The sequence below is a fragment of the Bos indicus x Bos taurus genome, chromosome 19 (assembly GCF_003369695.1).
Source record: "Bos indicus x Bos taurus breed Angus x Brahman F1 hybrid chromosome 19, Bos_hybrid_MaternalHap_v2.0, whole genome shotgun sequence".
In the NCBI taxonomy this organism is placed as follows: Eukaryota; Metazoa; Chordata; class Mammalia; order Artiodactyla; family Bovidae; genus Bos; species Bos indicus x Bos taurus.
The window spans coordinates 30,492,624-30,518,420 of NC_040094.1; the positions used below are offsets into that span (position 1 = coordinate 30,492,624).

Below are 25,797 nucleotides of genomic sequence, written 5' to 3' on the forward strand. Positions count from 1 at the left end.
CAAGGACCCCAGAGTAATTGACCCCTAGATAATGAAATCCACTCTCAACTCTCTACATAAGCAATTATTTAAATAGTTAGGAAACAGGATAATAAAGCAATTGCCCAGTGCTTTTGAGGTCAATAGGTTCACTCTACAGAATTTAATTAACATTTGATAATAAACGCCTACTCGAGGCAGAATATTTCATTAGTCTTCATCATGACCTAGGTAAAATATTCCTTATAATTATGTTCTACTGCTTTTAAATTCTCTTCTCATGAAGCAGGTTCCTTATTGCTAATTAGGATTCCCACACTGGGGAAAGGAGACTTCTCACAGTAGCTTCCTCTTGAGAGAGGGATGCCCTGTAAAAGAGTAAATTGGGATTCGACTAGCTTGTTTTTAAATGTCTACAGAGTGAAACCAAATTGTAAGCTTTAAGAAGTATTTTTAAAAAGTACTCTGGCAATGGCTGTGATAAAATTTCAGTCACATTCTTTTTGATATTAAGAAATTTTTTCTAGTTCTTGTTTGAAATATGTATGGTACTGAGAAAATTTAGGTTTCTTGGTAAGCAGGAGTGTATGTAGAAATTGGGTCAAAAGGAAGATTTACCTTAAAAGTTCTGTCCTTCTTCTTGGAGAGATAGGTGGTTCCGAGGAAAAGCTTTTCCCTCGGAAGGAAATAAAATCTGTAACTACAAAGTAACTGTGAGGTTTGAGTGGTGTGAAACTGCCTACCTTTCTCATGCTCTCCCAGGCCTTTCCTTATAGCAGTGTTGGAGCCTTGCTTTCATGCTGCATTCTTCTTCATTTCTGTCACTGTCATCTGCAGTCTGTCTCATGTAAAAAGCTCCACAGTCTTTCCAGGCTCTGTTCTTTCCTATTCTTCTGCATCCTCCATGCTACTACCAGAATTACATCAACTCTCCTCCACATGAAATGCGACCAGTTAGATGCTTGTCCTAATTCCTCAGGCCTGCGTGTGGGGCCGTGCCCCTCACAGTCAGATCTCAGCTTCCATCTCTGGCCTTCTCAGATGCTCTTTGCTCATGGAGCCTCTGCTTCAACTATTCTGAGATCTCATGCTGTTTTCTCTTCTTAGAATGCTCATCTCCTTTTCTCTTTCACATGATAGCTATCTACTCATCTTTTAGGAGCTAACTCCGTCTCCTCTGAGATTCCTTCCTGGATTCCCCAGGTTCGCATCTCATTCTCTGTTGTTACCACACTTTGTTTTCATGCTTCTCGCAGAGTATGCATGCTGTACCAGAATCTGAACTGCCATGACTTGCTGGCTTGAAGTTCAAGAGCAGGGACACAGTAGTCATATCCATGGTGCCCATTTCTGTACAGACACATTCTTGGTACTCAGTAAAAATGGTTGAATGGAATTGAGGGTCCATTAAACACCTTTGCTTCATTTCATTTGCCTTCTATTAAAGTTGGTTCACTGACCGCATTCATTTTTTGTCATTGTCTCTGACTGCACACAGTAGGAGCATAACAAATGTTGAACAAATGACTTAGTTCTAATAGCACTGTTGAGCTTGTAATTAAGAAACACACGTATTTTTAGATTGCAAAATTCTCTACTGATTTATTTCCTTGGTATTAAAATTACATTTGACAGTGACAAAGAATTTCACATTTTGTGCATTTCTTTGGTCACCCTTTCACATTAGAATGAATTACTCTTCACTTATGACTTTTGTGTGAACCTCCCGGCTCTTCACCCGCAGCTTGTTGACCTGGGACTCGGCAATGTCAGCCCGTTCCTCAGCCTCCTCCAGCTCGTGCTGGAGTTTGCGGAATTTGGCAAGATTGACATTGGATTGTTCCTCCTGAGAAAAGAAATGCATTTGAGAGAACAAGAAAATGTGACATTTCCTGATTCTTACTGCCTTTCTTACTAGGAGCAGCTACAGGATTTGCTTAATAAGTAAGAAGCAGAAGGTTCTGTTCTTTGGTAATATACCTGTTTGGGACAGGGCATCCCACACATTCGCCTCTGTGTTGTTTGGGCTTATAACTCCCTGTTCATTATCTCTTATTTAACTCTCTTCTTGGCAAACTTAAGATGCTACAGTGACAACAGGGAGATCAAAGTAGCAGGAATTTGAATCAACCTTGTTTCTGTAAAACAAATTCTTAAAAGTAGGTGGAGAAGGCAATGGCAACTCACTCCAGTACTCTTGCTTGGAAAATCCCATGGACAGAGGAGCCTGGTAGGCTGCAGTCCATGGGGTCGCTAAGAGTCGGACACGACTGAGTGACTTCACTTTCACTTTTCACTTTCATGCATTGGAGAAGGAAATGGCAACCCACTCCAGTGTTCTTGCCTAGAGAATCCCAGGGACAGCAGAGCCTGGTGGGCAGCTGTCTATGGGTCGCACAGAGTTGGACACGACTGAGGCAACTTAGCAGCAGGGTACCTTGGTAGTATTGGATGCAGAGAACCTTAAGGAAGGATTTTAGAATTAATAGTATGAGAAAGTGTGCATTAAGTGCTCAGTCGCTAAGTTGTGTCCGACTCTTTGTGACCCCATGGACTGTAGCCCACCGGGCTCCTCTGTCCATGGGATTTCCCAGGCAAGAATACTGGAGTAAGTTGCCATTTCCTTTTCCAGGGGATCTTTCTGACCCAGGGATTGAACCAGAGTCTCCTGCATTGGCAGGCGGTTTCTTTACTACTGAGCCACCTGGGAAGCCCATGAGAAAGAGAACTGCAACCAAATGAAAAAGAAATGTTCTGAGGTGGATTCATCATAAACTTAAATAAGGCTTAGATTCAGAGCCCTCATTTGCACACCTCTGCGAGTACTCGTTGTTGCTGAGTGTTTTAGATAGGGAGGGAAGTGAGTTACAACCAAGAAACATTTCTATACTACCATGTCTGGAAAAGTACTTAAGGAGACGTCAGAAGAAATGAACCTGAACCTCCAAGGCTCTGGTAATTAGTGTTATGGTTTTTTTCCTTCTAAATATTCATTTTTCAAACCCACTTTCATATTCCCAATTCTGTGTTCTTTGCCTTTAAAAAAAGCCTCTTAAATTCTTTGACCTTTTGTCTCCACAAAACCTGGCCCTGCTCCTGAACCTTTTTCTCTCGCTGTAGAGGTACTCACAGCCTCTTCAGCTTGTCTCTTGTAGGCCTTGACTTTGCTTTGTAACTTGTCCACCAAGTCCTGCAGCCTGAGAACATTCTTGCGGTCCTCCTCAGTCTGCGATGAAAGAGGTAGCAAATAGATAGTGTCATAATTTGAAAACAATTTATTTTTATTTTCTTGAAAGCAGTAGGCCTGAATTACATGGAAAAGCTCGTCACCTGGTAAGTGAGTTCCTTCACTCTTCTCTCATGTTTCCGAAGACCTTTGACAGCCTCAGCATTGCGCTTCTGTTCATTTTCAACCTCATTTTCGAGCTCCCTCACCTGTAAGAGTACAAAGATGGTTAGCCACTTGGCTGTAACTAGCAGCATGGGAGTTGAACGGGTTGGGAGCCCCACCCTGGCTTCTAGTTTCTGGATCTGCTTCTTCCCGCCCTTCAGGGCCAGCTGCTCAGCCTCATCCAGACGGTGCTGCAGGTCCTTCACCGTCTGCTCCATGTTCTTCTTCATCCGCTCCAGGTGGGCGCTGGTGTCCTGCTCCTTCTTCAGCTCCTCAGCCATCATGGCCGCCTAATTAGCAGTAAAACAAAACTAGTTGAGAAAGGTGAGACAGCCCATCAAGATTCTAGCTTGATGACCCAGGGTGGCCCTCTGCTCACATCAGTGATGGCCTTCTTGGCTTTCTCTTCTGCGTTGCGAGCTTCCTGGACAATGTCCTCCATCTCTCCCTGGATTTGCGTGATGTCTGTCTCTAGCTTCTTCTTGGTGTTGATCAGGCTGGTGTTCTGTTTCAGATTAGTAAAAAAGAAGACAAGGTCATTTAATTGTATTGTACCTATTTACATTGTTATTTTTACTAGGCATAAAATTATTGATCATAAATATTCAGAATAAAAACCAAATCAAAGGTAGACTCTAAGTTTCACTTCTCTTCTTTCTACATACCTACATCTATTAATAAAAATTCTTTTAGATTCTTCCAGATGAAAATTAATTTTGGATACCGAGCATATTCAACTATTATCAGTGGCTGCTGTAAGTATAAAGCACGACCACTGCCCCAGGAAAAAATGTGAAGTGCTGCGGGTGGCATCACATGGCTCATGATGAATGGATTATTAATTTTTAGTTGTTTATTCACATTTGTTGGCTCTATATGGATAAATAGCATCATTATTGGTACAAAAATGAACCAAGGATCTCTTACATTTTTAGAAAGTTGACAGTATTTGAAATATGCAGTCAATTCAAGGATACTAATGATGAGTAACAAAAATGCATTTTAACTTGATTTTAAAATTATTTTGTAGTATGTGATTTTAACTTTTCATAATGGCTATTTCCATATATCGCAACTTTAAAAAAGTATAAATAATATATGCTTATTGTAAAAAAAATAGTTGACATATAAACTAGCAAAAAAGAGACAAAGAATAATTACTATATTCTTACTACCCAGAGATGACTGTTGATAAAAGCTTTGCTTACACTTCTGGATGTTTTCTGGGTATTTTTAAAAGAAAGGATAATGCTTTCTATATGATTAAATTGCTTTTTAAACTTATTATATTGTGAATGTCTTTCCATGACATTTATTACATGAATATTAAGTGCTGCTTATTAGCCATTGTGAGGATATAACCACCACTGATTTCACAAATCCAGTATAAACAACAAATGCTGACTGGAGGTACTGTGGCCTTCTTGCATCTGATTTATCTGTTTGCAGCTTAGAGTTACAAGATAAGATGGGTTACCGATGTTGTAAATATGATTATTAATAGAGGGTCTTTTGTGCTTTTTTTAAACAGAAGTTTCTAGAACAGTAAATTATTTCAAATCAACATGATTAAGCCAGCCTATAAGTGTATTTGTGAATCTGCTGGACCCCGGTGCATATTTACTGCTGTACATTTTCCTGAACTCCTGGGAGGGACCCTGGCCAAGGTTCCTCCTTACTGTTGAACAAGCTTATCCTCTGCAATGGTCTTCAGCTTCAGGGAGTGCATTTGCTCAACCATAGTCCCAAACCTCACCTGTGTGTGCAGAAGCTGCACACGCTCACTGGCGTCCAAAAGCTCTTGCTCTGCCACTCGCCTGCTCCTCTCTGTCTGTTCCAGCGATGCCCTCAGCTCTTCAATCTCAGCTTGCATCAGGTTGGCTCTGCGCTCAACCATGGCCAGCTGCTCCTTAAGGTCATCCTGGCCCCTGATGGCATCATCCAAGTGGAGCTGAGTGTCCTGTGCAGATGGAGCAAAGGGCTCTTACACACGCTCCAGTTAAAGCAAATGCAACTTTAGGGTTACGTACACACATTGATCTTGACAACTGAGTGCGTGATTGGACAGGAAAAATCCTTAAGTCTCTTTAAAGACAAATTCTTTGTAGCTTGGGTGGCAGTTCTACCCAAGAACGTGATGTTATATTATTTTAGATCCTGAGTCATTAAAGACAATGCCATGAATAAAGCTATACAATTTTGCATTAGGAAAGTATCCTTAGAGATGAGCTAATAAAATGGTCTTATTTTATCAATGTTAAATAAATAGAGATATACATATTATGTTTCTATTTATACATTAAACACATGCAGTCCACGTAAGTGAAGTGATTTGTGCAGTGGTATGTAGCTAAAATCATTTATCACTACCTCTGTCTTGTCACCGCTCATCACTTTGTCTTCTTTTCAGATGACAAAGTAAATTCTGCCCTGGGCTTTTAAGAATTAAGCTGTTATTCGACTGTGTGCAGCAAAACTTCAATGAATTACTTTACTATTCAGATGACTTATGGCATATAGTCCTCCTGAAATATTAAAATTTGAGTCACACAATTACTCCCAGAGTGTATAACACCACGTTTGTTTATCCCAATGTACCTTCAGTACTCCTTGTGTGTTTCTAAGATTCTTTATTGCCTCAGTAGCTTGGCGGTTGGCATGGTTCAGCTGGATTTCCATTTCATTGAGGTCTCCCTCCATCTTCTTCTTGATCCTCAGGGCATCATTCCTGCTCCTGATCTCAGCATCTAGGGTGCTCTGCATTGACTCCACAACTCTGAGATGGTTCCTCTTTAGCTGATCAATTTCTTCATCTTTTTCAGCGATTTTCCGGTCGATCTCTGATTTCACCTGATTTAACTCAAGTTGGATGCGAAGGATTTTGCCTTCTTCATGCTCGAGAGATGCCTTTAGAAAAAGAAACATTTAAATTATCTAAGGAGTGCTTTTGGGGGGTACATTATGATGATTTCTTCAAGAAGGCATTATAAAAACTCACAAACTCTAATACAGCTTAGTTAACCTTTTAGTTCTATATTCCTAAAGTACAATTCAATATTTCTTACTGAATAACATGAGTTATCCCCTGAAAGTTTGCAGCATGATAGATCTCAGTGGCTATTAATTTTTCAATTTATGTATAATGCATAAGTGAGCAAACAAAACATGTACCTCTGCTTCCTCTAGAGCAGCCTGTAGTTCACCCTTCTCCTGTTCTATTTGTTTCTTTACTTTCTCCAGTTCATGGATATGCTTTCCTCCCTCTGCAATTTGCTCGGTCAGGTCAGAAATCTCCTCTGTAGTTTAATAATAAAACACAAAGTTCAGTTGAGAAAGATGAAAAATTGAAAAGATACCTGTCTACCATTTTTGAAAGTGAAACGCTACAAAGACTCACGCTGTAAGTTCTTGTTTTCTCTCTTTAGGGTTTCAAGTTGGTCCAGGGACTCCTCATAGGCGTTCTTGACTTTGAACAGCTCAGTGCTAAGAGAGCGGGACTCCTTCTGGGAGGCCTCAAGCTCAGCCTGAGTTTCCTCATACTTCTGTTTCCATTCTGATAGGACCTGAAAAGCAGTCAATTGTCAGCTGATGGAGAAAGGGAGACTAAGTATTAATAAAACGTGGGTGGAGTTTATATAGGCTGAGCCACCTTGTCAAAGTTCCTCTGCTTCTTATCGAGAGCCGCGCAGGCAGCATTGGACCTCTCCACGTCGAGCATGAGGTCCTCAACCTCATTCTGGAGCCTCTGCTTGGTCTTTTCAAGGGAGGCGCATTTGGCGTTCACCACTTCTACGTGTTCCTCAGCATCCTGCAGACGCTGGGCCAGCTTCTTCCTGAGAAGTTGGTCAGTGTGAATGACCAAGAGCAGAGTCAGAGTTACCGCCATGAACAGTTATCAAGCTTCTGACTAGCATATTTTCCCCAAGACTTTTTGCTCCTTTGCCCATGAGTTGTTACTAAAAACACCTTCTCAGCACCTGTTTTATCTCTTCTGCAGTTCTGTTTTCCCTAGTGAATTCTTTTTTATCTTGGAGATATTCAACAATGTACAAGGTCATTTTGGTGTGTGTGCTGGTGGTAATGGTGGGGGGGGTATGGAGATTCTGAGTAAGCACTTTAGTGGAGCAAGTAATGTGAGGGTGTGAGGGTGAGGAAGAAGGGACAGCCATGAACAGGAAGCCTGGCATTAAAGACTTTTAACTTTGAATAGGATCCTCAGCCATTTTCTAGTATTGTCTTCTTTACGAATGAGGAAACTGTGGCCCAGAGTGACACTGTCAATGCCATACAATTAATCAATAGTCTTCTAGGTCTGGTCCCTTGAGAGAATAAATATTATTCCCTTATTACATTTCTCCAAAGTCTTATTGCTCTCTTTCAGCCCACACTCATAACCAGGATGCTTCCTCTGCAAAAGCTCATCAAACTCTCTCATTGTTTAATTCTGACAACTGCTGAGATAAATCAAACTTTAGAAAACTTCCTTCACTAGAATGCATTGGTTATTTTCCTTCCATGTGTACCTCCCATGAGTTTTATTCCACAGCGTGTGTAATTAGTAAGTTCATTGGTACTGGTTGTTAGTTAAATGATGGGAAAGTATGATAGTCTTATTCTGAACTAATAGTACTCCAGGTAAGGATAAACGGATTGCTGTTAATTATAATATTCATAATAATGTACTAGGTAGTCTCAGTGCCTCTGTTTCTCCTTATATTAAAGAAAATGAATTCTTCTTAATTCATAAAGGATATGCTGATAGTTATTAATTCATTTTGGTGGAAAGAAATTTAAGCTGCTTTTGTAACAGACCAGAATAGGGTGAGGGCTCTGGTCTTGGCCCGTTCTCTAGTGGACATACTCTGGGCTGACATAAGGAGAATATGGTGGAGTCCACCACTCTACATAAATAGGCTGAAATCCTTCCCCTATCTCCATGGAATAGTCTCTTTCTTTTATTTTTCCTTCACTATTTTAAAGCATCTATTTCTTTCCACCCGCCTTGCTAAGAGCTCATACTTGGCCTCCTCCAGCTCCTCCGTGCGCTGGATGGCGTCCGTCTCGTACTTGGTCCTCCACTGGGCCACCTCGCTGTTGGCCTTGGACAGCGCCCTCTGCAGCTCGGCCTTGCCCTCCTGCTCCTCCTCATACTGTTGGCGCAGCAGGTCACAGTCGTGGCGGGCTGACTGCAGGGCGTGGGCCAGCGCACTCTTGGCCTGGACCAACAGAAAGTGTGCTCTATAAGTTTATGTTCTGATCATTGATAGTCTCAGTGTAGAGTTGGATAGGGTGACATGCTGCAGAGTTCAAGTGACTGAAGGTATCAGCTGGAGAATTCTCACCTTAGTCTCCTCTTCTAGCTGCCTCTTTAATTCCTCAATCTGTTGTGTAAATGCTTGTTTGCCTCGGGATAGCTGAGACACCAGAGCATCTTTCTCTTCTAGCTGTCGTGAAAATTCACCTGTGAGAGACAGAATGTGGTGATTTAGTTCTGTTGTCTAGGTGAAGAATAGCTTAATGAATGAAATAACACCAGAACTCTGTTATTTCATATGACAGGGAGAGTAACTCAAGAACTTCGATGCTGTTGAGAAGTTTATTTCTTGCTCTTTTCTGCAAAAAGTGTGGGAGTTTTCTTTGGTATTTTAAGGTTGAGGAGGGTGTTTTGAGTAATGCTGAGGCAAAAAAAAAAAATCTCTTCAGCCCATTGAGATTAAATTTTTTTCTGATTACAACCTGTAATCAACCTACTGTCTCACAGTAAAAAGATGGAGGAATAACATATCAATGATAAAGGGGTGTACATGGCCAAAGAAATGATTCCCTTTTGATAGGTGTACCCTGCACTCCAGGCCCTCCTCGTTCACTGACCTGACTCTGTGTGTAGATGTGCCTTCTGGGCTGACAGTTCATTGATTAGGCGCTGGTGCTCCTCTTCCTTACTTTTCACTTCACTCAGTTGGTCCTCTAGTGTACGGCACATTTTCTCGAGGTTTCCCTGCGGTGCGAAGTAGAAAACAGGGAAAGATAACATGCTTCTCTTTGTAAGTCTGGGGAGCTGTAACTCTTTGCACAAAGGGGCTGAGTTTTCTTTACCTTCCTATCTACTGCAAAGCTCTGCATAATGCCTTGGATGCAAAGTCAGAGGCACCTGGTTTTGGCTAAATGAATAAATGAACTATTGTAAAAGTTAGATTATTGTCGTTTGGAAAACTAGAATGTCATTTAAATTCTGCATCATGGAGAATATGGTTTTTACATAAGTTTTTTTTTTTTCTGTATTTTCATTCTTTCGTGGTAATAATGACAAAGTTTAAAGTTATTTTTCTACGAATGAGATAGGAAGATTAAAATAATTTACTTCAATATAGTACTGTCTATTAATAATAATTTTAAAGTTTGAGATAACATCTAAGGCTTGTACAGTTAGATTAGATCATATAGAAACTCAATCATTTTGAGTCATGGAAAATAAGATGAAATGGGACAGGTTAGTACATACTTTGGCTTTGGAGACAGTCTCCATGTTGCTGGCCAGGTCGTCGATCTCCATCTTCATCTCGCTCTTCTCCTTCTCCAGCTTCTGCTTGACCCTCTGCAGGTTGTCAATCTGCTCCCCCAGCTCGGCCACACTGTCCGCGTGCTTCTTGCGAAGAGCGGCCGCCGTGGCCTCGTGCTGCAGGGTGGCCTCCTCCAGGTCCCTGCGCATCTTCTGGAACTCGGCCTCCCGCTTCTTGTTCATCTCAATCTGGGCGGAAGTGACCCCGCCTGCTTCTTCCAGCCGCTCGCTGATCTCCTCCAGTTCCCGGGAGAGGTCTGAGCGCTGCTTCTCTGCTTTGGCGCGGGAGGCCCGCTCAGCCTCGATCTCCTCCTCCAGCTCCTCGATGCGGGCCTGGAGGTGAGGAGAAGCTCATTGTGAGCTCCTTTAAGCTAATTGGTAATTTTGTCGTGATGGATGAGACTGACAGAAACCACGGACTTACCTGTAACTCCTTGATCTTCTTCTGCAGCTGCATCGCAAGGGCCTGTTCATCTTCAATCTTGCTTTGCAGATTGCTCATTTCAAACTCCTTCCTGTTAGGAGAGCAGCATGTTAGCTCACGCTATGTCTTCTTGCCAGTCTTCTTTTCTTAGTGTAAGTGAACATTTTTGTATGGCTGGTGATGAGGAAGTGCTAAGTGGGTGTTTTACAAGTCAGAAATGTACCATTTTCATTAAATCAAAAGTCAAAGATGTAATTTTTTTTTTCTGTGTGCCATGAAGTAATATTTTCGAGATCCAGATAGTGAGAAGCTTACAAATGTATTCTCTCATACTCACTTTTTAAGTTTCTCATCCAGTTGCTGCTTATCATTTTCTATATCCATTGTGGATTCTTGGGCCAGTTTTAGGTCACCCTCTAGTTTCCTCTTGGCTCTCTCTAGGTCCATGCGAAGTTTCTTCTCTTGTTCCAGAGATCCTTCAAGCTAAGTTTATAATGCATTTTATTTGTTTCAGTTCTTAAGCACCAAACGTACCTTTCAAAGGCACAGGAGAATTTTAAAAGATACAGCAAATAGCAGGAAAGCTTTAATTATTATTTCTAAATCAGCAATTAAAGGCTTATGAGCATCACTGATGGTTCCGTGTCACAATAGTTTGTTTCACCTTAAGAGGAAACACTGTTTTTCACACTTACATCATCCACTTGCTGTTCTAGCTTGGTTTTAGATTTGGTCAGGGTGTTGACTTTGTCCTCTTCTGCCTGCAAGTCATCCAGGGTCTGCTGGTGGGCCTCCTGAAGGGCCTTCTTCTCCTTGGTCAGCTTTGCAATGTTTTCATCAAGGCCTGCCATCTCTTCTGTGAGGTTTTTCACCTTTAGAGTTAAACAAATTACAGGAATATTAATGACATTCTGTTGTCTTGATGAGAAACACAGTAATATTTTAGAATAATGTCAACCTGAGATGAAAAATGGAAACTGAAAGTTAACCCAGGCCTATGTAGCTGAAAAATATGGGAGATAAAGGTCAAGGTAAATGGATAAAAATGATGAAGACTAAAGAGATGACATAATTATAACAATATTATCTTTTCATATTCAATAATTTCACGATTAAATATGCAGTTAAAATATATCAGTAACAAGCTCGCACTTGTAAACACTTTAAAATGGGTCATGATTTGTACCTTATTTTCTGTGGCGTGTTTCTCCTTCTCAACCTTGGCCAGTGTCAGCTCAAGGTCATCTATGTCTTTCTTCAGTTCTGAACATTCGTCCTCCAGTTTCCTCTTCTTGGCCGTCAACTCAGCATTAATCTCTTCCTCATCCTCTGCTCTCTCAGTTAGCTCTTTGATTTTTGCCTCAAGTTGGATTTTGGTTTTAATCAACTGGTCACACCTTTCCTCTGCATCAGCCAAACCATCTGCTTCCTAGAGGGGGAAAGGAAACATAATCATTTGTTTAAGCTGTATCTGCAAATACACAACAATGTATTAAAAGGAGCAAACCTCAATGACTCAGTCAGAATGGTCAACACATATGCCAACTAACTTGTCAACTTAATCAAATGCATAAAATTTTAGTAATTGCAACCTACTGATTAAATAAATATAATAGTGAATTTCTTCCAAATATCCGTGTGTGGAAGGTCAAATCAGTATAAATTAGCCTTTTGGCAAAATCTGCTCCTTGGCTACTTTGGAAAAGTTACTTATTCATTCTAGGGATCAGTTTTCTCACATTTGAGGGGGGATTAATTTAGCCTTTTTTCTGTCCTGGTAAAAGCAACATAACTTTCATTTTATGCACAAAAACATTTATTAAGAGGAGAACATTATAATGCAAGGGAAGGTTCTAGAAAGAAAGGAGAATTTTTATGGATTTTTATGTGTGTGACTTTGCTCACTGATGACCGAACTATGCATGAATGTGCATTGAAAGTAGAGGGCGTAATTTGTGACTTTGCGTCTACTCTTCTTTAGGTCTGAGTTTTGAATTTTTGAATGGTAAACAATTGCAACAAATGTTTCAGTGGAAACCATTTATTTATAAATCTTCAGTTTAAAAAAGCCTCATATCCAGTCAGTGATTGGATGCTATGTAGCTGAACTGTGCAATGTCTCATACTCACAGATTGAACTTGGAGTTGTAAGTCGTTTTTCTCTTGCATCAGAGTCACCATTTTCTCTTCAAGTTCTTTCCTTTTTGCCTCTGACTTAGCCAGCTCTTCTTTGGTCTTCTCAAATTCTTCCTTCATGTTGGCCATCTCCTTCTCTGTCTCTGCACTCTTGAGGAGGGGCTTGATCTTGAAATACAGCTTCATCCAGGGCCAGTGCTTGACGTTCATGAAAGCACGGACATTGTACTGGATGCAGAAGATAGATTCTCTGTTGGAAGAAAAGAGGCAAGTAAAGAAGAATGTGGAAAGTTAACATCTCTCAACAAAAATAATGACTGGATTAAGCTATGAAAATGTGGAGAAGTGAGACTTGTACTTGTTTCCTCACCTTCTCTCCATCATCTTCCTGAACTCCACTCTCATCAGGAACCCTCTGCAAATGGCCTGAGTGCGTGTGATGAGCTGAGCCAGCTTTTCATCTCGCATCTCCTCTAGAATTCCCAGCAGGCCAGCCTTAAAGAAAACCTTGCCAAAGAACAAGTTAAATATGTTACTTCTGCTCATAAGAAAGCCCAGAGGGGGTGAATTATGATAGAAATTAGGGTTGCTGGTACCTTGGTGTGACCAAATTTGTACTGGGTGTGGTCAATGTCAATAGACCCTAAAAGTTTCTCAGAAGCCTTCTTGCTGTTGATGAACTGACCCTCTGGGATAGCACTTGCATTTAGAACCTTATATCTGTCAGAATAAAAAGAATATAAAAATGTGGGTTTTCACTGAAAAAAAAATGAAAGTCTTGGTAGCTACCGTTGAAAAAATTAATTTGAGTTTTGGAGAAAAAAATTCCATTAAAACCATCAATGCCTTTTGTAAAACTTGAGAAGATAGGATGAAAAACTTAATGACTATATAAACCAAGGCTTCTTTCTTTTACAATCACCTTTAAAATGGCTGGAGCTCATTTTTCAGGGAAAAGTCTTTCAAATGAGCTTTGTGGCAATTTTTATATAGGCTAACACACTGAAAGGGAAAAATAAAGAGACACAAACCTCTGTTTGAAGTCCGCATACAGGATTCTGCTGGGGAAGCCCTTCCTGCAGATGCGGATGCCCTCCAGCACGCCATTACACCTCAGCTGGTGCAGGACCAGCTCGTGCTCCATGGCCCCTAAAAAAAGACATGTTCTCCATATAACAGTCTCCTGAGAAGTCACACTGGAGCTTGTCTGGGTATCAGAAGTGCCTTACCAGGAGTTTTAGTTTCATTGGGGATGATGCAGCGTACAAAGTGGGGGTGAGTGCTCCTCAGGTTGGTCATCAGCTTATTCAGATTCTCCTGTGGAACCATGTTAAAAGTTTCAAAATAATTTCTAGTTGCATCAACAAGAGAGTTCCTATCGATGATCCTTAGTGAATTTGTCCCCATTTCACCTTTTAATGAGCTGTCTCAATGAAGAACAAGTCATAATGACCATGAGAAATCATATGTATGGATTATAGAGAGGAAATAATGGATTACAAAAAATCAGCCAACTTCAGTTTATTTTCCTCAAGCACTGCCAATCAGAGAAAATTTGTATTGTGACTTCAGTCATATGAAGTAGATGTAACTGACTACATCTGCTTCAAAGAGGGTTTGATTTCATGTGAAATTTGCTTACTAGCAGGGCTTTTAGATATTGGGCTTAAGGGGTAAATGAGTAATTTATCCTAAAAGTTTACATGAAGAAGAGACACACCATGGGTCTTTTTGCTAAATTTTTCCTTAAGGAATTTTCCAGTTTTTTTTTTTTTTTTTTAGTATGTCACTACCTCAGTTTCACCATATATTTCTTTAAAATAATTTTTTAAGTTATGTTAATATTATTTTTTACAAAAGTAATCCTTTGGAATTCAAGAATATACTGTACCCTGAAAAGAGCTGACACAGTCTGGAAAGAAGAACCCTTCTTCTTGCCACCTTTCTTTCCACCGCCACCCTCTGAAAAATGAAATGGAAAAATTAAAATTATTTACAATTATCCACAGACATCATGGCTGCCAAAATTCCCTTGAGAATTTAAATTTGCACTCATTCACTTGTGTCATTCCTATTCTTTCCATGTCTCTCCCCTTTCAACTTTAGAATTAGAAGATATGTGTTGGTTCATGTAATAGGCATTTAGAATAACAGCAACAAAAACAAACAAAAAAACTTGTAGGTGAAAAGAATATATGTGGGCAAGGGATGGGACACAGCTACTCCAAACTGGCCAAGTCTGTCCCCTGCAGGAAGTGCCCAGGAGACAGAGTAGTAATGCCTCTTTAGTGCACACAATTCCAGGAGGGAAGGCAAAGTTGCATGCTTGGTCCCAGATGGTGAACCTCTGGTAACCTGCAAGGAAGTCCTATTTCCTATTTGCCGGTACCTTTGTCCTGTTACTTGCGCATTTGGGGTTTAGGAGAATCGAACTTCAATTTCTTAAGCACTGGTGGGCTGGCAAAAGATGTCCTCATTTCTAGCTTAGCTGAATCCTTGAAAAACCCAATATTGTTAAAATGGTATAAATGAGCTCTATGATCCTGAGTAAGTCCCTTAACCTCTTGGAGTCTCTGTTTCCTCATTGGTGAAATGAGGCTATAGACAAAGATGCATAGTGTCAACTGTAGCTTTGAAAGTCTGTGATCTTAGAATGATACCATGCTTATTAAATATACCTCTTTCTATTAGCTCCACATTGGCCAGTATTTTCAATGGTAGATTTTGTTGTATCTGTCTCTGATAAGCAATGTATTTCTGTTTTGAGACTCTTAAGGATATATAATTGATCTTAAAAATAACCTTCAGCACTTGGACCTCCAGCGAAGAGGAAAGCCAGAGTCTTCATTGCGGACTTCTGGTACAGCCCGACCACTGTCTCATTCAGGGGGTCCTTGTTCTTGTCCAGCCAGCCGGCAATGTTGTAGTCCACGGTGCCTGCGTAGTGCACCAGGGAGAAGTGGGCCTCAGCCTTGCCCTTGGCAGGTTTGGGCTTCTGGAAGTTGTTGGACTTTCCAAGATGCTGTTCATAAAGCTTGTTCTTGAAGGAGGTGTCTGTGGCCTTGGGGAACATGCACTCCTCTTCCAGGATGGAGAAGATGCCCATAGGCTGAGAGAATGAAAAGAAACATGCCACTTGAATTGTCTGCCTGCAGAAGTAATGGGTAGCATTCTGATCCTACTTGAGTAAATACATCATATCATTCTTTACAGTTAGTGAAAACTGATTTCTTTGGTTAGAAGTTGTTAAATGGCAAGGATTACTTGGGTGTCTATCAATACCCAGATGTGTGCTGGGCTCTGGGATATGATGGAGATAAGATGAAAAAGGAAGGACCTCTGGTAGAGTTTATGTCTTTGCCCCAAAGCCTTGGAGCAATGTTTCTCCAAGTGTGACTGGCAAATGGGTTATGTCAGAAACACCTGGTAAAAATGCAGATTCCGAGGCTCTACCCCACCCTTCCCCCAAAATGTTTCTAGGAGCGAGCTTAGGGGAATGTACAGGTTTACTCAGTACCTGTGGGGTCTTTGGCACAACTGAGAGCCCCTGCTTTCAAGTACTAGGAACTCCATCTTCAAATGCCAGCAGGAATGGCTCCAAAACTGACAAAGAAATAAGTGAATCATGCTCTCCTCAGAGCTCTTTAATAAGGAAAGATGGTTTAAGAATCAGACTTGTCATCAGACTGAGGAAGGGTAGACTTCTGGACTCTAGGAAAGACTCAGTCTCCTTTCATCAGATCATCTACCTCAGAGTTGGCCAAAGGACCTTCCCTGGTCTTAGTTACCAATAGAAACCTTTTACCAGAGTGTGCAGTGAGATTTGTGATTTTCCTCTAAATACAGGTCAGCAGTGTGACCTGTGGTCTGAGAAAGGAAGGCGAACCTTCTCGATGAGCTCGATGCAGGCGGCCAGGTCCATCCCGAAGTCGATGAACTCCCACTCGATGCCTTCCTTCTTGTACTCCTCCTGCTCCAGCACGAACATGTGGTGGTTGAAAAACTGTTGCAGTTTCTCATTGGTGAAGTTGATGCACAGCTGCTCCAGGCTGTTGAACTAAATAAGTAGAAAATACAAGTGAACATTCTTCTTGTGATAACAGCTTCTCTTTGAAAGGACTCTTCTGACATAGTTAGCCTAACTGCTTCCTGCATGAAAACACAACCGGACTCAGAGTGATGTCCCCATACACAGAAGCCAAAGAGGTTCTAAGACACGGGTGAACCTTGCAAATACTAGGCTGAGCGGGTTCAAAGCTCTATGTAGTGTATGATGTCATTTACATGAAATGTCCAGAATAGGCACATCCATACAGGCAGAAAGCAGATTTCCAGGGGATGGGGTAAGAAGGAAATGGGAACTAACTGCTTAGGGGGGAGCGGTTGCCCACTGGGTGGATGAAAATGTCCTAGAATCTATTGCACACGTCTGTAAATACATCAGAATCCATTGAATTCAGTACTTTAACTGAATGAGATGAACTGTATGAGATGTGAATTATATCTCAGTAAAAAACTGTTATTGAAAACTCTCAAAAAGGTTGCCGGCTTACACTGTCCTTAGCTCTCATTTGAAAACATGTGATTTACTCTTCATATTGTTGCTTGGAACAAGATTATTCCTCTCTTCCCATGTTGGGTTGAGGATTTCTGGAAATGCTTTTGTTCCTAAACCCAGAAAATCTCATCCAGTGTCCATAAGTGCACTCATAGAGAAAGGTGTGGAAATGAGACCTCTGGATCAGACACTGAGACACTGTTGTTGGGGAGAATACTTGGGTAAACTGTATGGGAGGTATTCTGTCTCAGGCAGATGAATTTGAGTTTCTTTACCGTGCCATTTCCATCCCATCTACTGGCCATGGAGGGCAGGTAGGAATCTCAGAATTGTGCTTTGAATTTGTCCTTGTCTTCCACACAGCCATCTCTGCTAACTATGAAACTGCTAACTATGTGCTGGGGGATGGCGCTTAGGTCTTTAAATGCAGAAATCTTGTAATGGCAAATGATTCACAGAAGTAGATCCATTATCTGGGGTGCTATGAGCTTTCTATACAGGTCTTAGTTGAATTTACCCTGTTTGGGGTCAATACCATTTCCATTATCCAAGTTCACAGGTAGGAAGTGACAGAGGTGGAGTTTGAACCCAAAGTTGATGCCCTTTCATGGACTTTTTGATTGTCTTTCATGTGTCAATTTAAGGTGTTACGGTGTTAACTGGTTGTTTTTTTAAATAGACTCTTTCTAGTAATGACTGCTGAAGCAAGACTGGTAAGCTTTTCTCTTGCGAAGTTTCTGCTAACTCACATCAAAGATCTCAAAGCCAGCGATGTCCAAGACCCCGATGAAGTACTGCCTGGGCTGCTTGGTGTCCAGCTGCTGGTTGATGCGGGTGACCATCCACAGGAACATCTTCTCATAGACGGCTTTGGCCAGAGCGCCCACTGCATTGTACACCTTCATGGACAGAGTAATGATTATTGCTCTTATTAAAGACATGAACTGAAGTCCTGGAAAATGTGTGATTCATGAAGGTTGTGCACTTACCTGCTGCACAGTCTGGCCTTTGGTGACAAACTCATTGCCAACCTTGACTCTAGGGTAGCAGAGGGCTTTGAGCAGATCAGCAGAGTTCAGACTCTGGAGGTAGGCAGCCTTGTCAGCAACTGCAGAGACACAATTCAGACATCCAGCATGGCCTACTGTGGCCCCACAACACCTAGGAGCGGAGTAAGGAGGGAGTCACTGCTATGTAGGGTTTGATTTGTGTGTCCATCAGATGCTCAGGTGTAAAAGAGACATGAGCTTGGAGTCGGTTTACTTGCCTATTTTCTCTCATTCAGCCCACTTGGGGGTTCATTTTGTACCTTCAGTGCCATCTGGTTCTGCTTGCTCCTCACGCTGCTTTTGCTTGAATTTTAGGTTCCCATAATGCATTACTGCCCCTGTGAGCTTGTAGATGGACACTCTTTCATCAGAAGTGAAGCCCAGGATGTCAATGGCACTCTGCCAGGAGAGATGAGAGGACAGAATTAGGACATAAGACACTAAATTACTTAGGAGAGTTTGTACTGTGTCCTGAACCACACCTACAGCAGGGTTGTCACTGTCATTCCCATATATACCAATTCGTTTTAAAAACTGCATGTGAAACTTACATCTGTGGCTATCAACTCTTCTTGGTCATCGATGCTAGGGACTGTGATCTCCCCTTGACTCACGTAGGCGTAGTCATATGGGTTGGTGGTGATTAGGAGCATTTCTGGGTACGTAGAATTCAGGGTATATGTTTAATGTTAGAAGGGACTAATAAAGATGTTAGCTTTTAACTTAACATATTTAAGCTTTTTCATACCAATTAGCTCTGGCTTCTTGTTAGACATGATCTGATAAAAAATATGGTAGCTTCTTTCTGCCTTCAGCTGGAAAGTGACTCTAGACTTCTCCAGAAGATCTGCAATGGCAAGTGGACATGGGATTAGAGGGAAAACTGATAAAGTTCTGGGAGTGACTTTGGTTCTTGGGGTCATGAACTAAAAATTTCATTGGTCCCTTGTGATTTCAGCTGAATGGTCCCATGAGGTACCATGTAATTTTGTCTTTACCACTGTGGTTACTCTTACCCCTCTTGAAGGAAACTAAAGTTGTCTGTCTGAAGACATATTCATTTCTCATACATAGGATCCTTGACAATTGATTCTTGATAACCTGTTCCTCCTCAGTGTCTCTGCTCACTTAATAATAGTTACTAAGAGCAACATTTATCAAGCTTGCACTAAGGAAGAAATCTCATACACTAAACCCAACTAATGTACCCCTAGTCTTACTTTTTACTTAGAAAAATTTGAAATGTCTTGTGAGGCTGAAATCCTTCTGAGAAGCCCAACAATTCCTTGCAGTTTCTATAGCAGAGTTAGCTCCTGACTGAAGTGGGTGAAGCACACCTTTGGCTCTGGTTAGACTGGCATTTCCCAAGAGCTTATTTGGTGTTGCATAGGCTCTTAGTCCCAGCAGGAGCTGTAAGATGTTCCTCCAGTCTATCACTGTCACTCTGGATTCTGTTTAGAAGGTCCTGTTACTCACATGTTTCAATATCAGCAGAAGCCAGTTTCCCTGTGGTACCGAAGTGGATCCTAATGAATTTACCCTTGCAAGTGAAAAAGATGATGTTACATACAAAACAGCTCATGAGTAAGAAGAGATTGAAATAATGACTGAGAGATGCCTTTGTGGGCATTTAAGACCCGAGAAAACCCTTCTGTGACCCAGAGACTCACAAAGCGAGAGGAATTGTCATTCCTCACGGTCTTGGCGTTGCCAAAAGCCTCCAGCAGGGGGTTGGCACTGATGATCTGATCCTCCAGAGTCCCCTGCCAAGGCAAGAGTGGTGCTCACATCTGGGGCTTGGGAGTTTCTCACCTGACAGCCCACATGCTGACCTGGCAACCAGACCCACCTGCATTTTGCCTGAAGTTGGTTCCTCCTTCTTCTTCTCCCCAGTGACTGCAATTGTTGCAAAGTACTGGATGACACGTTTCGTGTTCACAGTCTTTCCTGCCCCGGATTCTCCGCTGTCAGATAAAAACCAAATCAGTATCATACTCTCTTGATGACTGTGGCTTTGTAGTAGAGCCTGAATCAGGCAGGTTGATTCCTCCAGTTCCATTCTTCTTTCTCAACATTGCTTTGGCTATTCGAGGTTTTTGTATTTCCATACTTTGTTCTAGCTCTGTGAAAAATGACCGTTGGTAGCTTGATAGGGATTGCATTGAATCCATAGATTGCTTTGGGTAGTATACTCATTTTCACTATATTGATTCTTCCGATCCAAGAACATGGTATATTTCTCCATCTATTAGTGTCCTCTTTGATTTCTTTCACCAGTGGTTTATAGTTTTCTATATATAGGTCTTTAGTTTCTTCAGGTAGATATATTCCTAAGTATTTTATTCTTTTCGTTGCAATGGTGAATGGAATTGTTTCCTTAATTTCTCTTTCTGTTTTCTCATTACTAGTGTATAGGAAGGCAAGGGATTTCTGTGTGTTGATTTTATATCCTGCAACTTTACTATATTCATTGATTAGCTCTAGTAATTTTCTGGGAGTCTTTAGGGTTTTCTATGTAGAGGATCAAGACAGTATGGTATTGGCACAAAGACAGAAATATAGATCAATGCAACAAAATAGAAAGCCCAGAGATAAATCCACACACCTATGGACACCTTATCTTTGACAAAGGAGGCAAGAATATACAATGGAGAAAAGACAATCTCTTTAACAAGTGGTGCTGGAAAAATGGAGAAGGTGATGGGACCCCATTCCAGTACTCTTGCCTGGCAAATCCCATGGATGGAGGAGCCTGGTGGGCTACAGTCCATGGGGTCGCGAAGAGTCAGACACGACTGAGCGATTTCCCTTTCATTTTTCACTTTCCACTTTCATGCATTGGAGAAGGAAATGGCAACCCACTCCAGTGTTCTTGCCTGGAGAATCCCCAGGGCGGGGAAGCCTGGTGGGCTGCCGTCAATGGGGTCACACAGAGTTGGACACGACTGAAGTGACTTAGCAGCAGCAGCAGCAGCAGCTGGGAAAATGGGTCAACCACTTGTAAAAGAATGAAACTAGAACACTTTCTAACACTACACACAAAAATAAACTCAAAATGGATTAAAGATCTAAATGTAAGACCAGAAACTGTAAAACTCCTAGAGGAGAACATAGGCAAAACACTCTCCAACATAAATCACAGCAGGATCCTCTATGACCCACCTCCCAGAATATTGGAAATAAAAGCAAAAATAAACAAATGGGACCTAATTAAAATTAAAAGCTTCTGTACAACAAAGGAAATTATAAGCAAGGTGAAAAGGCAGCCTTCAGAATGGGAGAAAATAATAGCAAATGAAGCAACTGACAAAGAATTAATCTCAAAAATGTACAAGCAACTCCTGCAGTTCAATTCCAGAAAAATAAACGACCCAATCAAAAAATGGGCCAAAGAACTAAACAGACATTTCTCCAAAGAAAACATACAGATGGCTAACAAACACATGAAAAGATGCTCAACATTACTCATTATCAGAGAAATGCAAATCAAAACCACTATGAGGTACCATTTCATGCCAGTCAGAATGGCTTCTATCCAAAAGTCTACAAACAATAAATGCTGGAGAGGGTGTGGAGAAAAGGGAACCCTCTTACACTGTTGGTGGGAATGCAAACTAGCACAGACACTATGGAGAACAGTGTGGAGATTCCTTAAAAAACTGGAAATAGAACTGCCTTATGACCCAGCAATCCCACTGCTGGGCATATACACCAAGGAAACCAGAATTGAAAGAGACATGTGTACCCCAATGTTCATCACAGCACTGTTTATAATAGCCAGGACATGGAAGCAATCTAGATGTCCATCAGCAGATGAATGGATAAGAAAAGCTGTGGTACATATACACAATGGAGTATTACTCAGCCATTAAAAAGAATACATTTGAATCAGTTCTAATGAGGTGGATGAAACTGGAGCCTATTATACAAAGTGTAAAAGGTGAAAGGGAAGTTGCCCAGTCATATTTCTTTGTGACCCCATGGACTGTAGCCTACCAGGCTCCTCTGTCCATGGGATTTTCCAGGCAATAGTCCTGGAGTGGATTGTCATTTCCTTCTCCAAGGGATCTTCCCAACCCAGGGATCAAACCCGGGTCTCCCTCATCGTAGACAGATGCATTACCATCTGAGCCACCAGGGAAGTATACAAAGTGAAGTAAGCCAGAAAGAAAAACACCAATACAGTATACTAACACATATATATGGAATTTAGAAAGATGGTAACGATAACCCTGTATGCGAGACAGCAAAAGAGACACAGATGTATAGAACAGTCTTTTGGACTCTGTGGGAGAGGGCGAGGGTGGGATGATTTGGGAGAATGGCATTGAAACATATATAATATCATATGTGAAACGAATCGCCAGATCAGGTTCGATGCATGACATAGGATGCTCGGGACTGATGCACTGGGATGACCCAGAGGGATGGTATGGGGAGGGAGATGGGAGGGGGGTTCGGGATGGGGAACATGTGTACACCTGTGGCAGATTCATGTTGATGTATGGCAAAACCAATACAATATTGTAAAGTAAAAAAATAAAAAATAAAAAAAAATTATGAAAAACAAATATGAATGACAAAGTTAACTATTATTGAGCCATTGGAATAAGAAAGGACTTAATAACCATGAAAGAAAAGGAAGAAACTACAAAAAATAGTTTAATTTGAATACACAAAGATGTATTTGTGCATTAAAATTTTTTAATGAAAATAAATATTTGCCCTGAAGTAAGAAATGGCAACTCATTCCAGTATTCTTGCTTGGGAAATCCCACGGACTGAGCAGGCATGCTATGTATAATATATAATTTTTACAGTTGTGTAAAATAAATAAAGATAAAAAAAAAAAAAGCCAAATCAGTAGAGTTCCTAAAACCAGCAGCTATTTCAGTCATGAAAACAAAGCATCAAGTCTACTTACGTGATCAGGATTGATTGATTCTCTCGGTCTATAAAAGAGAAATTATAGGCAGTCAATACCATTTTTAAATATATTTGTAAATGGTAAGTTAATAAAATGGTATGAAGCTAGTATTTTTCAGCATCCTGAGGGCTTGGTGGTCCCCAGGCCCAGCACCTTTTCCAGCTTCCCTCTTTCCTGCTCCCTGAGGTTCCCCTCATCACATCAGCTTACAGACCACCGCTGAAACAGAACACTGCAAGGATGCAGCAGACTTTCTCTTTTTATACTCCACACTAAATGCACACCAAGTGGACTTGGGTTTTCAGGTGGATTTAGATGACAGGTTAGTAGCATGTTTATTGTATGTACAAGAAGTAATGGGGGAAAAAGGCATTCGAGATATTTTTAGTGTGGGAGAAGGAGTCAGTATAGTAAAGGTGGTAGCTTTGGAAGTAATCATAGCCTTAGTCATATTTTCAGGGAAAACTAAAGGCTCATTTTGATGTTCTGCTCTCTCTGAAGAGGAAATCTCTCAGTCCTTTCCCCAAGGTGCCATTGTGCCTTAGAATGGTCTAGCTGAGACAGCATTCCAGGAAGAAGATTCGTAGTGTGACCGCTCTAATTCCAGATACACCTTATAATCTGGAATATGTTTTGGTTGGTTCTGGGCAAAGGGCAATGGCATTTAGGGGACCACCTCAAAGAGTGTGTTGAGATGAGTAGAGTCTCTTTCTCCTATGGTTAGTCTCTCTCTCCTAGAGTCTCATCTCCTAAAAAGATGCACGTGGAAACATCCAACTCACCAGTCAGCATGAACTGATAGGCGTTGTCAGAGATGGAGAAGATGTGGGGCGGGGCCTCCTGGCGCTTTTTGCCTCGGTAGGCCGTCACCACCTCTGCATTGTACACCGGCAGCCACTTGTAGGGGTTGACGGTGACACAGAAGAGGCCTGAGTAAGTCTGCACCATAAAGGAAAAAAGGAATATAATTATTTAATGAGGACATTAATACTGTTTTTCAAAATATTAACCACCTGTGTGAGCAGAGTCCATGAGAACAAACTCACGTAGATCATCCAGGCTGCATAACGCTCTTTGAGGTTGTACAGCACAGCGGGCTCGTGCAGGTGGGTCATCATGGCCATGTCCTCGATCTTGTCATATTTGGGAGGGTTCATGGGGAAGACTTGGTCTTCTTTCACAGTTACTGTCTGTTAGGTCAAACAAGAGGAGCCAGGTCAGTAAAGAAATGTCGGCTCTCCTAATTGGCAGTGGGGCCCCATCGCATCCCCTCCAGATGCTCTACTCACCGCCCCAGCTTCGGTCTTGGCTGTCACCTTCCCCCCTTCCCTGCTCTGCACAGTCGCTTTCACGAAGGACTCCTTAGGGTCCACCACGAAGACTGAGGTCTTGGCGTCAAAAGGCTTATTCTGGGCCTCAACGCGCTCCTTTTCAGACTTTCGGAGGTAAGGAGCGGCCTCCCCAAAAATAGCCATTTCCTGGTCTGAACTCATGGCTGCAGGTTACTGGTGGCAGCAGCGCAGCTAATACCTAGATGGAGAGACAGAGCTGGACGGTGAACCAGGGCACAGGTGGACCTCGTCCCATTGCTTTTTGGTCAGTATGCTTCAGTGGCTGTGCTTATTCCTTACTCTGACTTGAGGACTTACTCCTGTGTATTATGCCAGTGTGCTGGTAGAGCAGATCGCTGATTTGAAAGTCTTATCTTGATAGCTTAGTATTTGTGATATTTAAGCCTCTATTCTATCCTCTGCGTTATTAGCCATCCATCCTTGACAAATGTGGAGTAATTGACATTTCAACCAGCAACCTCTCCAATGTGTTCAGAATTTTTTCTTCTCCTTTTTTTTTTTTTTGTTGTTGTTGTTTCCTTTTCCAAACCCCCTGCCCTTTTTTTTTTTTGACATTGTGATTATAAAAGAAATGGAAAATAACTATTTCTAATGGCTTTACCATCTAAATGAACTTATTTTAAAAACTCAACTACTCAGGGAAATTTTCCTCCTGCCTCAAATTATTAAAACTAGATTTATTAATTGAATGTGAAAATTATTAAAATTGGATGTATGAAAAGGTAAATCTGTTATTTGAACAAAATTCCAGGTTGAAAACACCTGATAAACACAAATATAGTGCTTTACACAGTTGCCTATAAAAAGTGTTCTATGTTATCCAAGCAATTCATACTATAAGCTTCACTCTTATTGTTGTATGCAATTTTTACTATCATGCAAATAAGCTTAGGTTAATAAAACTAATAGATCACCTTAGAAAATTATGCAATTAATGTGAAAATAATTGATGTTTGCAACGTGTCTTCCTTTGGTTTACAATCAATTTAAAGCTACATCTGTATAAAATTTCTGTATAAAGGTGTTATTTCTTTTTTATGAGTTTATGGCTATGAAAACACCAGCTATTTTGTTACAGCTGGCTGTTTTTAAAAGTGTATCACAATTTTATTTATGCAGAAATGTTCTGATTAGGAGTGGTTATTGACTGTAACTACACGATTAAAATTGTTTGTATGGTAAAAAAAAAAACAAACACAAATATACTCTTCATTAATTCAAAGGTATTAGGTAAGTAAAAGGATAAGTACAGTGAAAGCTGAAAATGCAACAAATGATTTTATCCTAAGTCATATAAAAGTCTTTTTCTGTAATCTGTTCTTAAAATTTGTGGAAGTCAGTGGTTTATCTAAACATAAGATAACTTTAAAAGACTCTTGAATTAAAACATCTGAATTCTTAGTAAAATTTCATAGTGATTGT

The 25,797-nt window shown here is 41.0% G+C and overlaps 1 protein-coding gene across 1 annotated transcript; it reads right to left on the bottom strand.

Annotated features, from left to right (window-relative positions):
• Positions 1–1,657: 1,657 nt before the first annotated feature.
• On the bottom strand, positions 1,658–24,516 carry LOC113877400 (myosin-4). Its single transcript, XM_027517468.1, has 38 exons — positions 24,313–24,516; positions 24,070–24,213; positions 23,806–23,962; positions 23,021–23,048; positions 19,946–20,060; positions 19,767–19,859; positions 19,573–19,636; positions 18,845–18,943; positions 18,648–18,751; positions 18,357–18,495; positions 18,037–18,155; positions 17,797–17,946; positions 16,376–16,546; positions 15,292–15,598; positions 14,381–14,451; positions 13,719–13,806; positions 13,521–13,638; positions 13,086–13,209; positions 12,860–12,996; positions 12,484–12,739; positions 11,540–11,782; positions 11,049–11,225; positions 10,691–10,836; positions 10,354–10,444; positions 9,873–10,262; positions 9,242–9,368; positions 8,713–8,831; positions 8,390–8,586; positions 7,020–7,203; positions 6,768–6,933; positions 6,542–6,666; positions 5,969–6,277; positions 5,127–5,330; positions 3,750–3,875; positions 3,490–3,660; positions 3,310–3,414; positions 3,110–3,205; positions 1,658–1,825 (listed from the first exon to the last, which is right to left on the bottom strand). Exons 1-38 carry the CDS (start codon positions 24,514–24,516, stop codon positions 1,673–1,675), a joined length of 5,817 nt encoding a protein of 1,938 aa, XP_027373269.1. The 3' UTR covers positions 1,658–1,672.
• Positions 24,517–25,797: the final 1,281 nt, after the last annotated feature.

What these genes read in the sequence shown, in the direction of transcription:
- LOC113877400 (XM_027517468.1), bottom strand. Translation starts at nt 24,516, where the DNA reads ATGAGTTCAGACCAGGAAATGGCTATTTTTGGGGAGGCCGCTCCTTAC. An exon ending in GCATCGAGCTCATCGAGAAG is followed by an intron (nt 15,599 to 16,375) that starts GTTCGCCTTCCT and finishes TCATTCTCTCAG; the next exon opens with CCTATGGGCATCTTCTCCAT. An exon ending in AGAGACAAGCTGAAGAGGCT is followed by an intron (nt 1,826 to 3,109) that starts GTGAGTACCTCT and finishes TTCTTTTCTCAG; the next exon opens with GAGGAACAATCCAATGTCAA.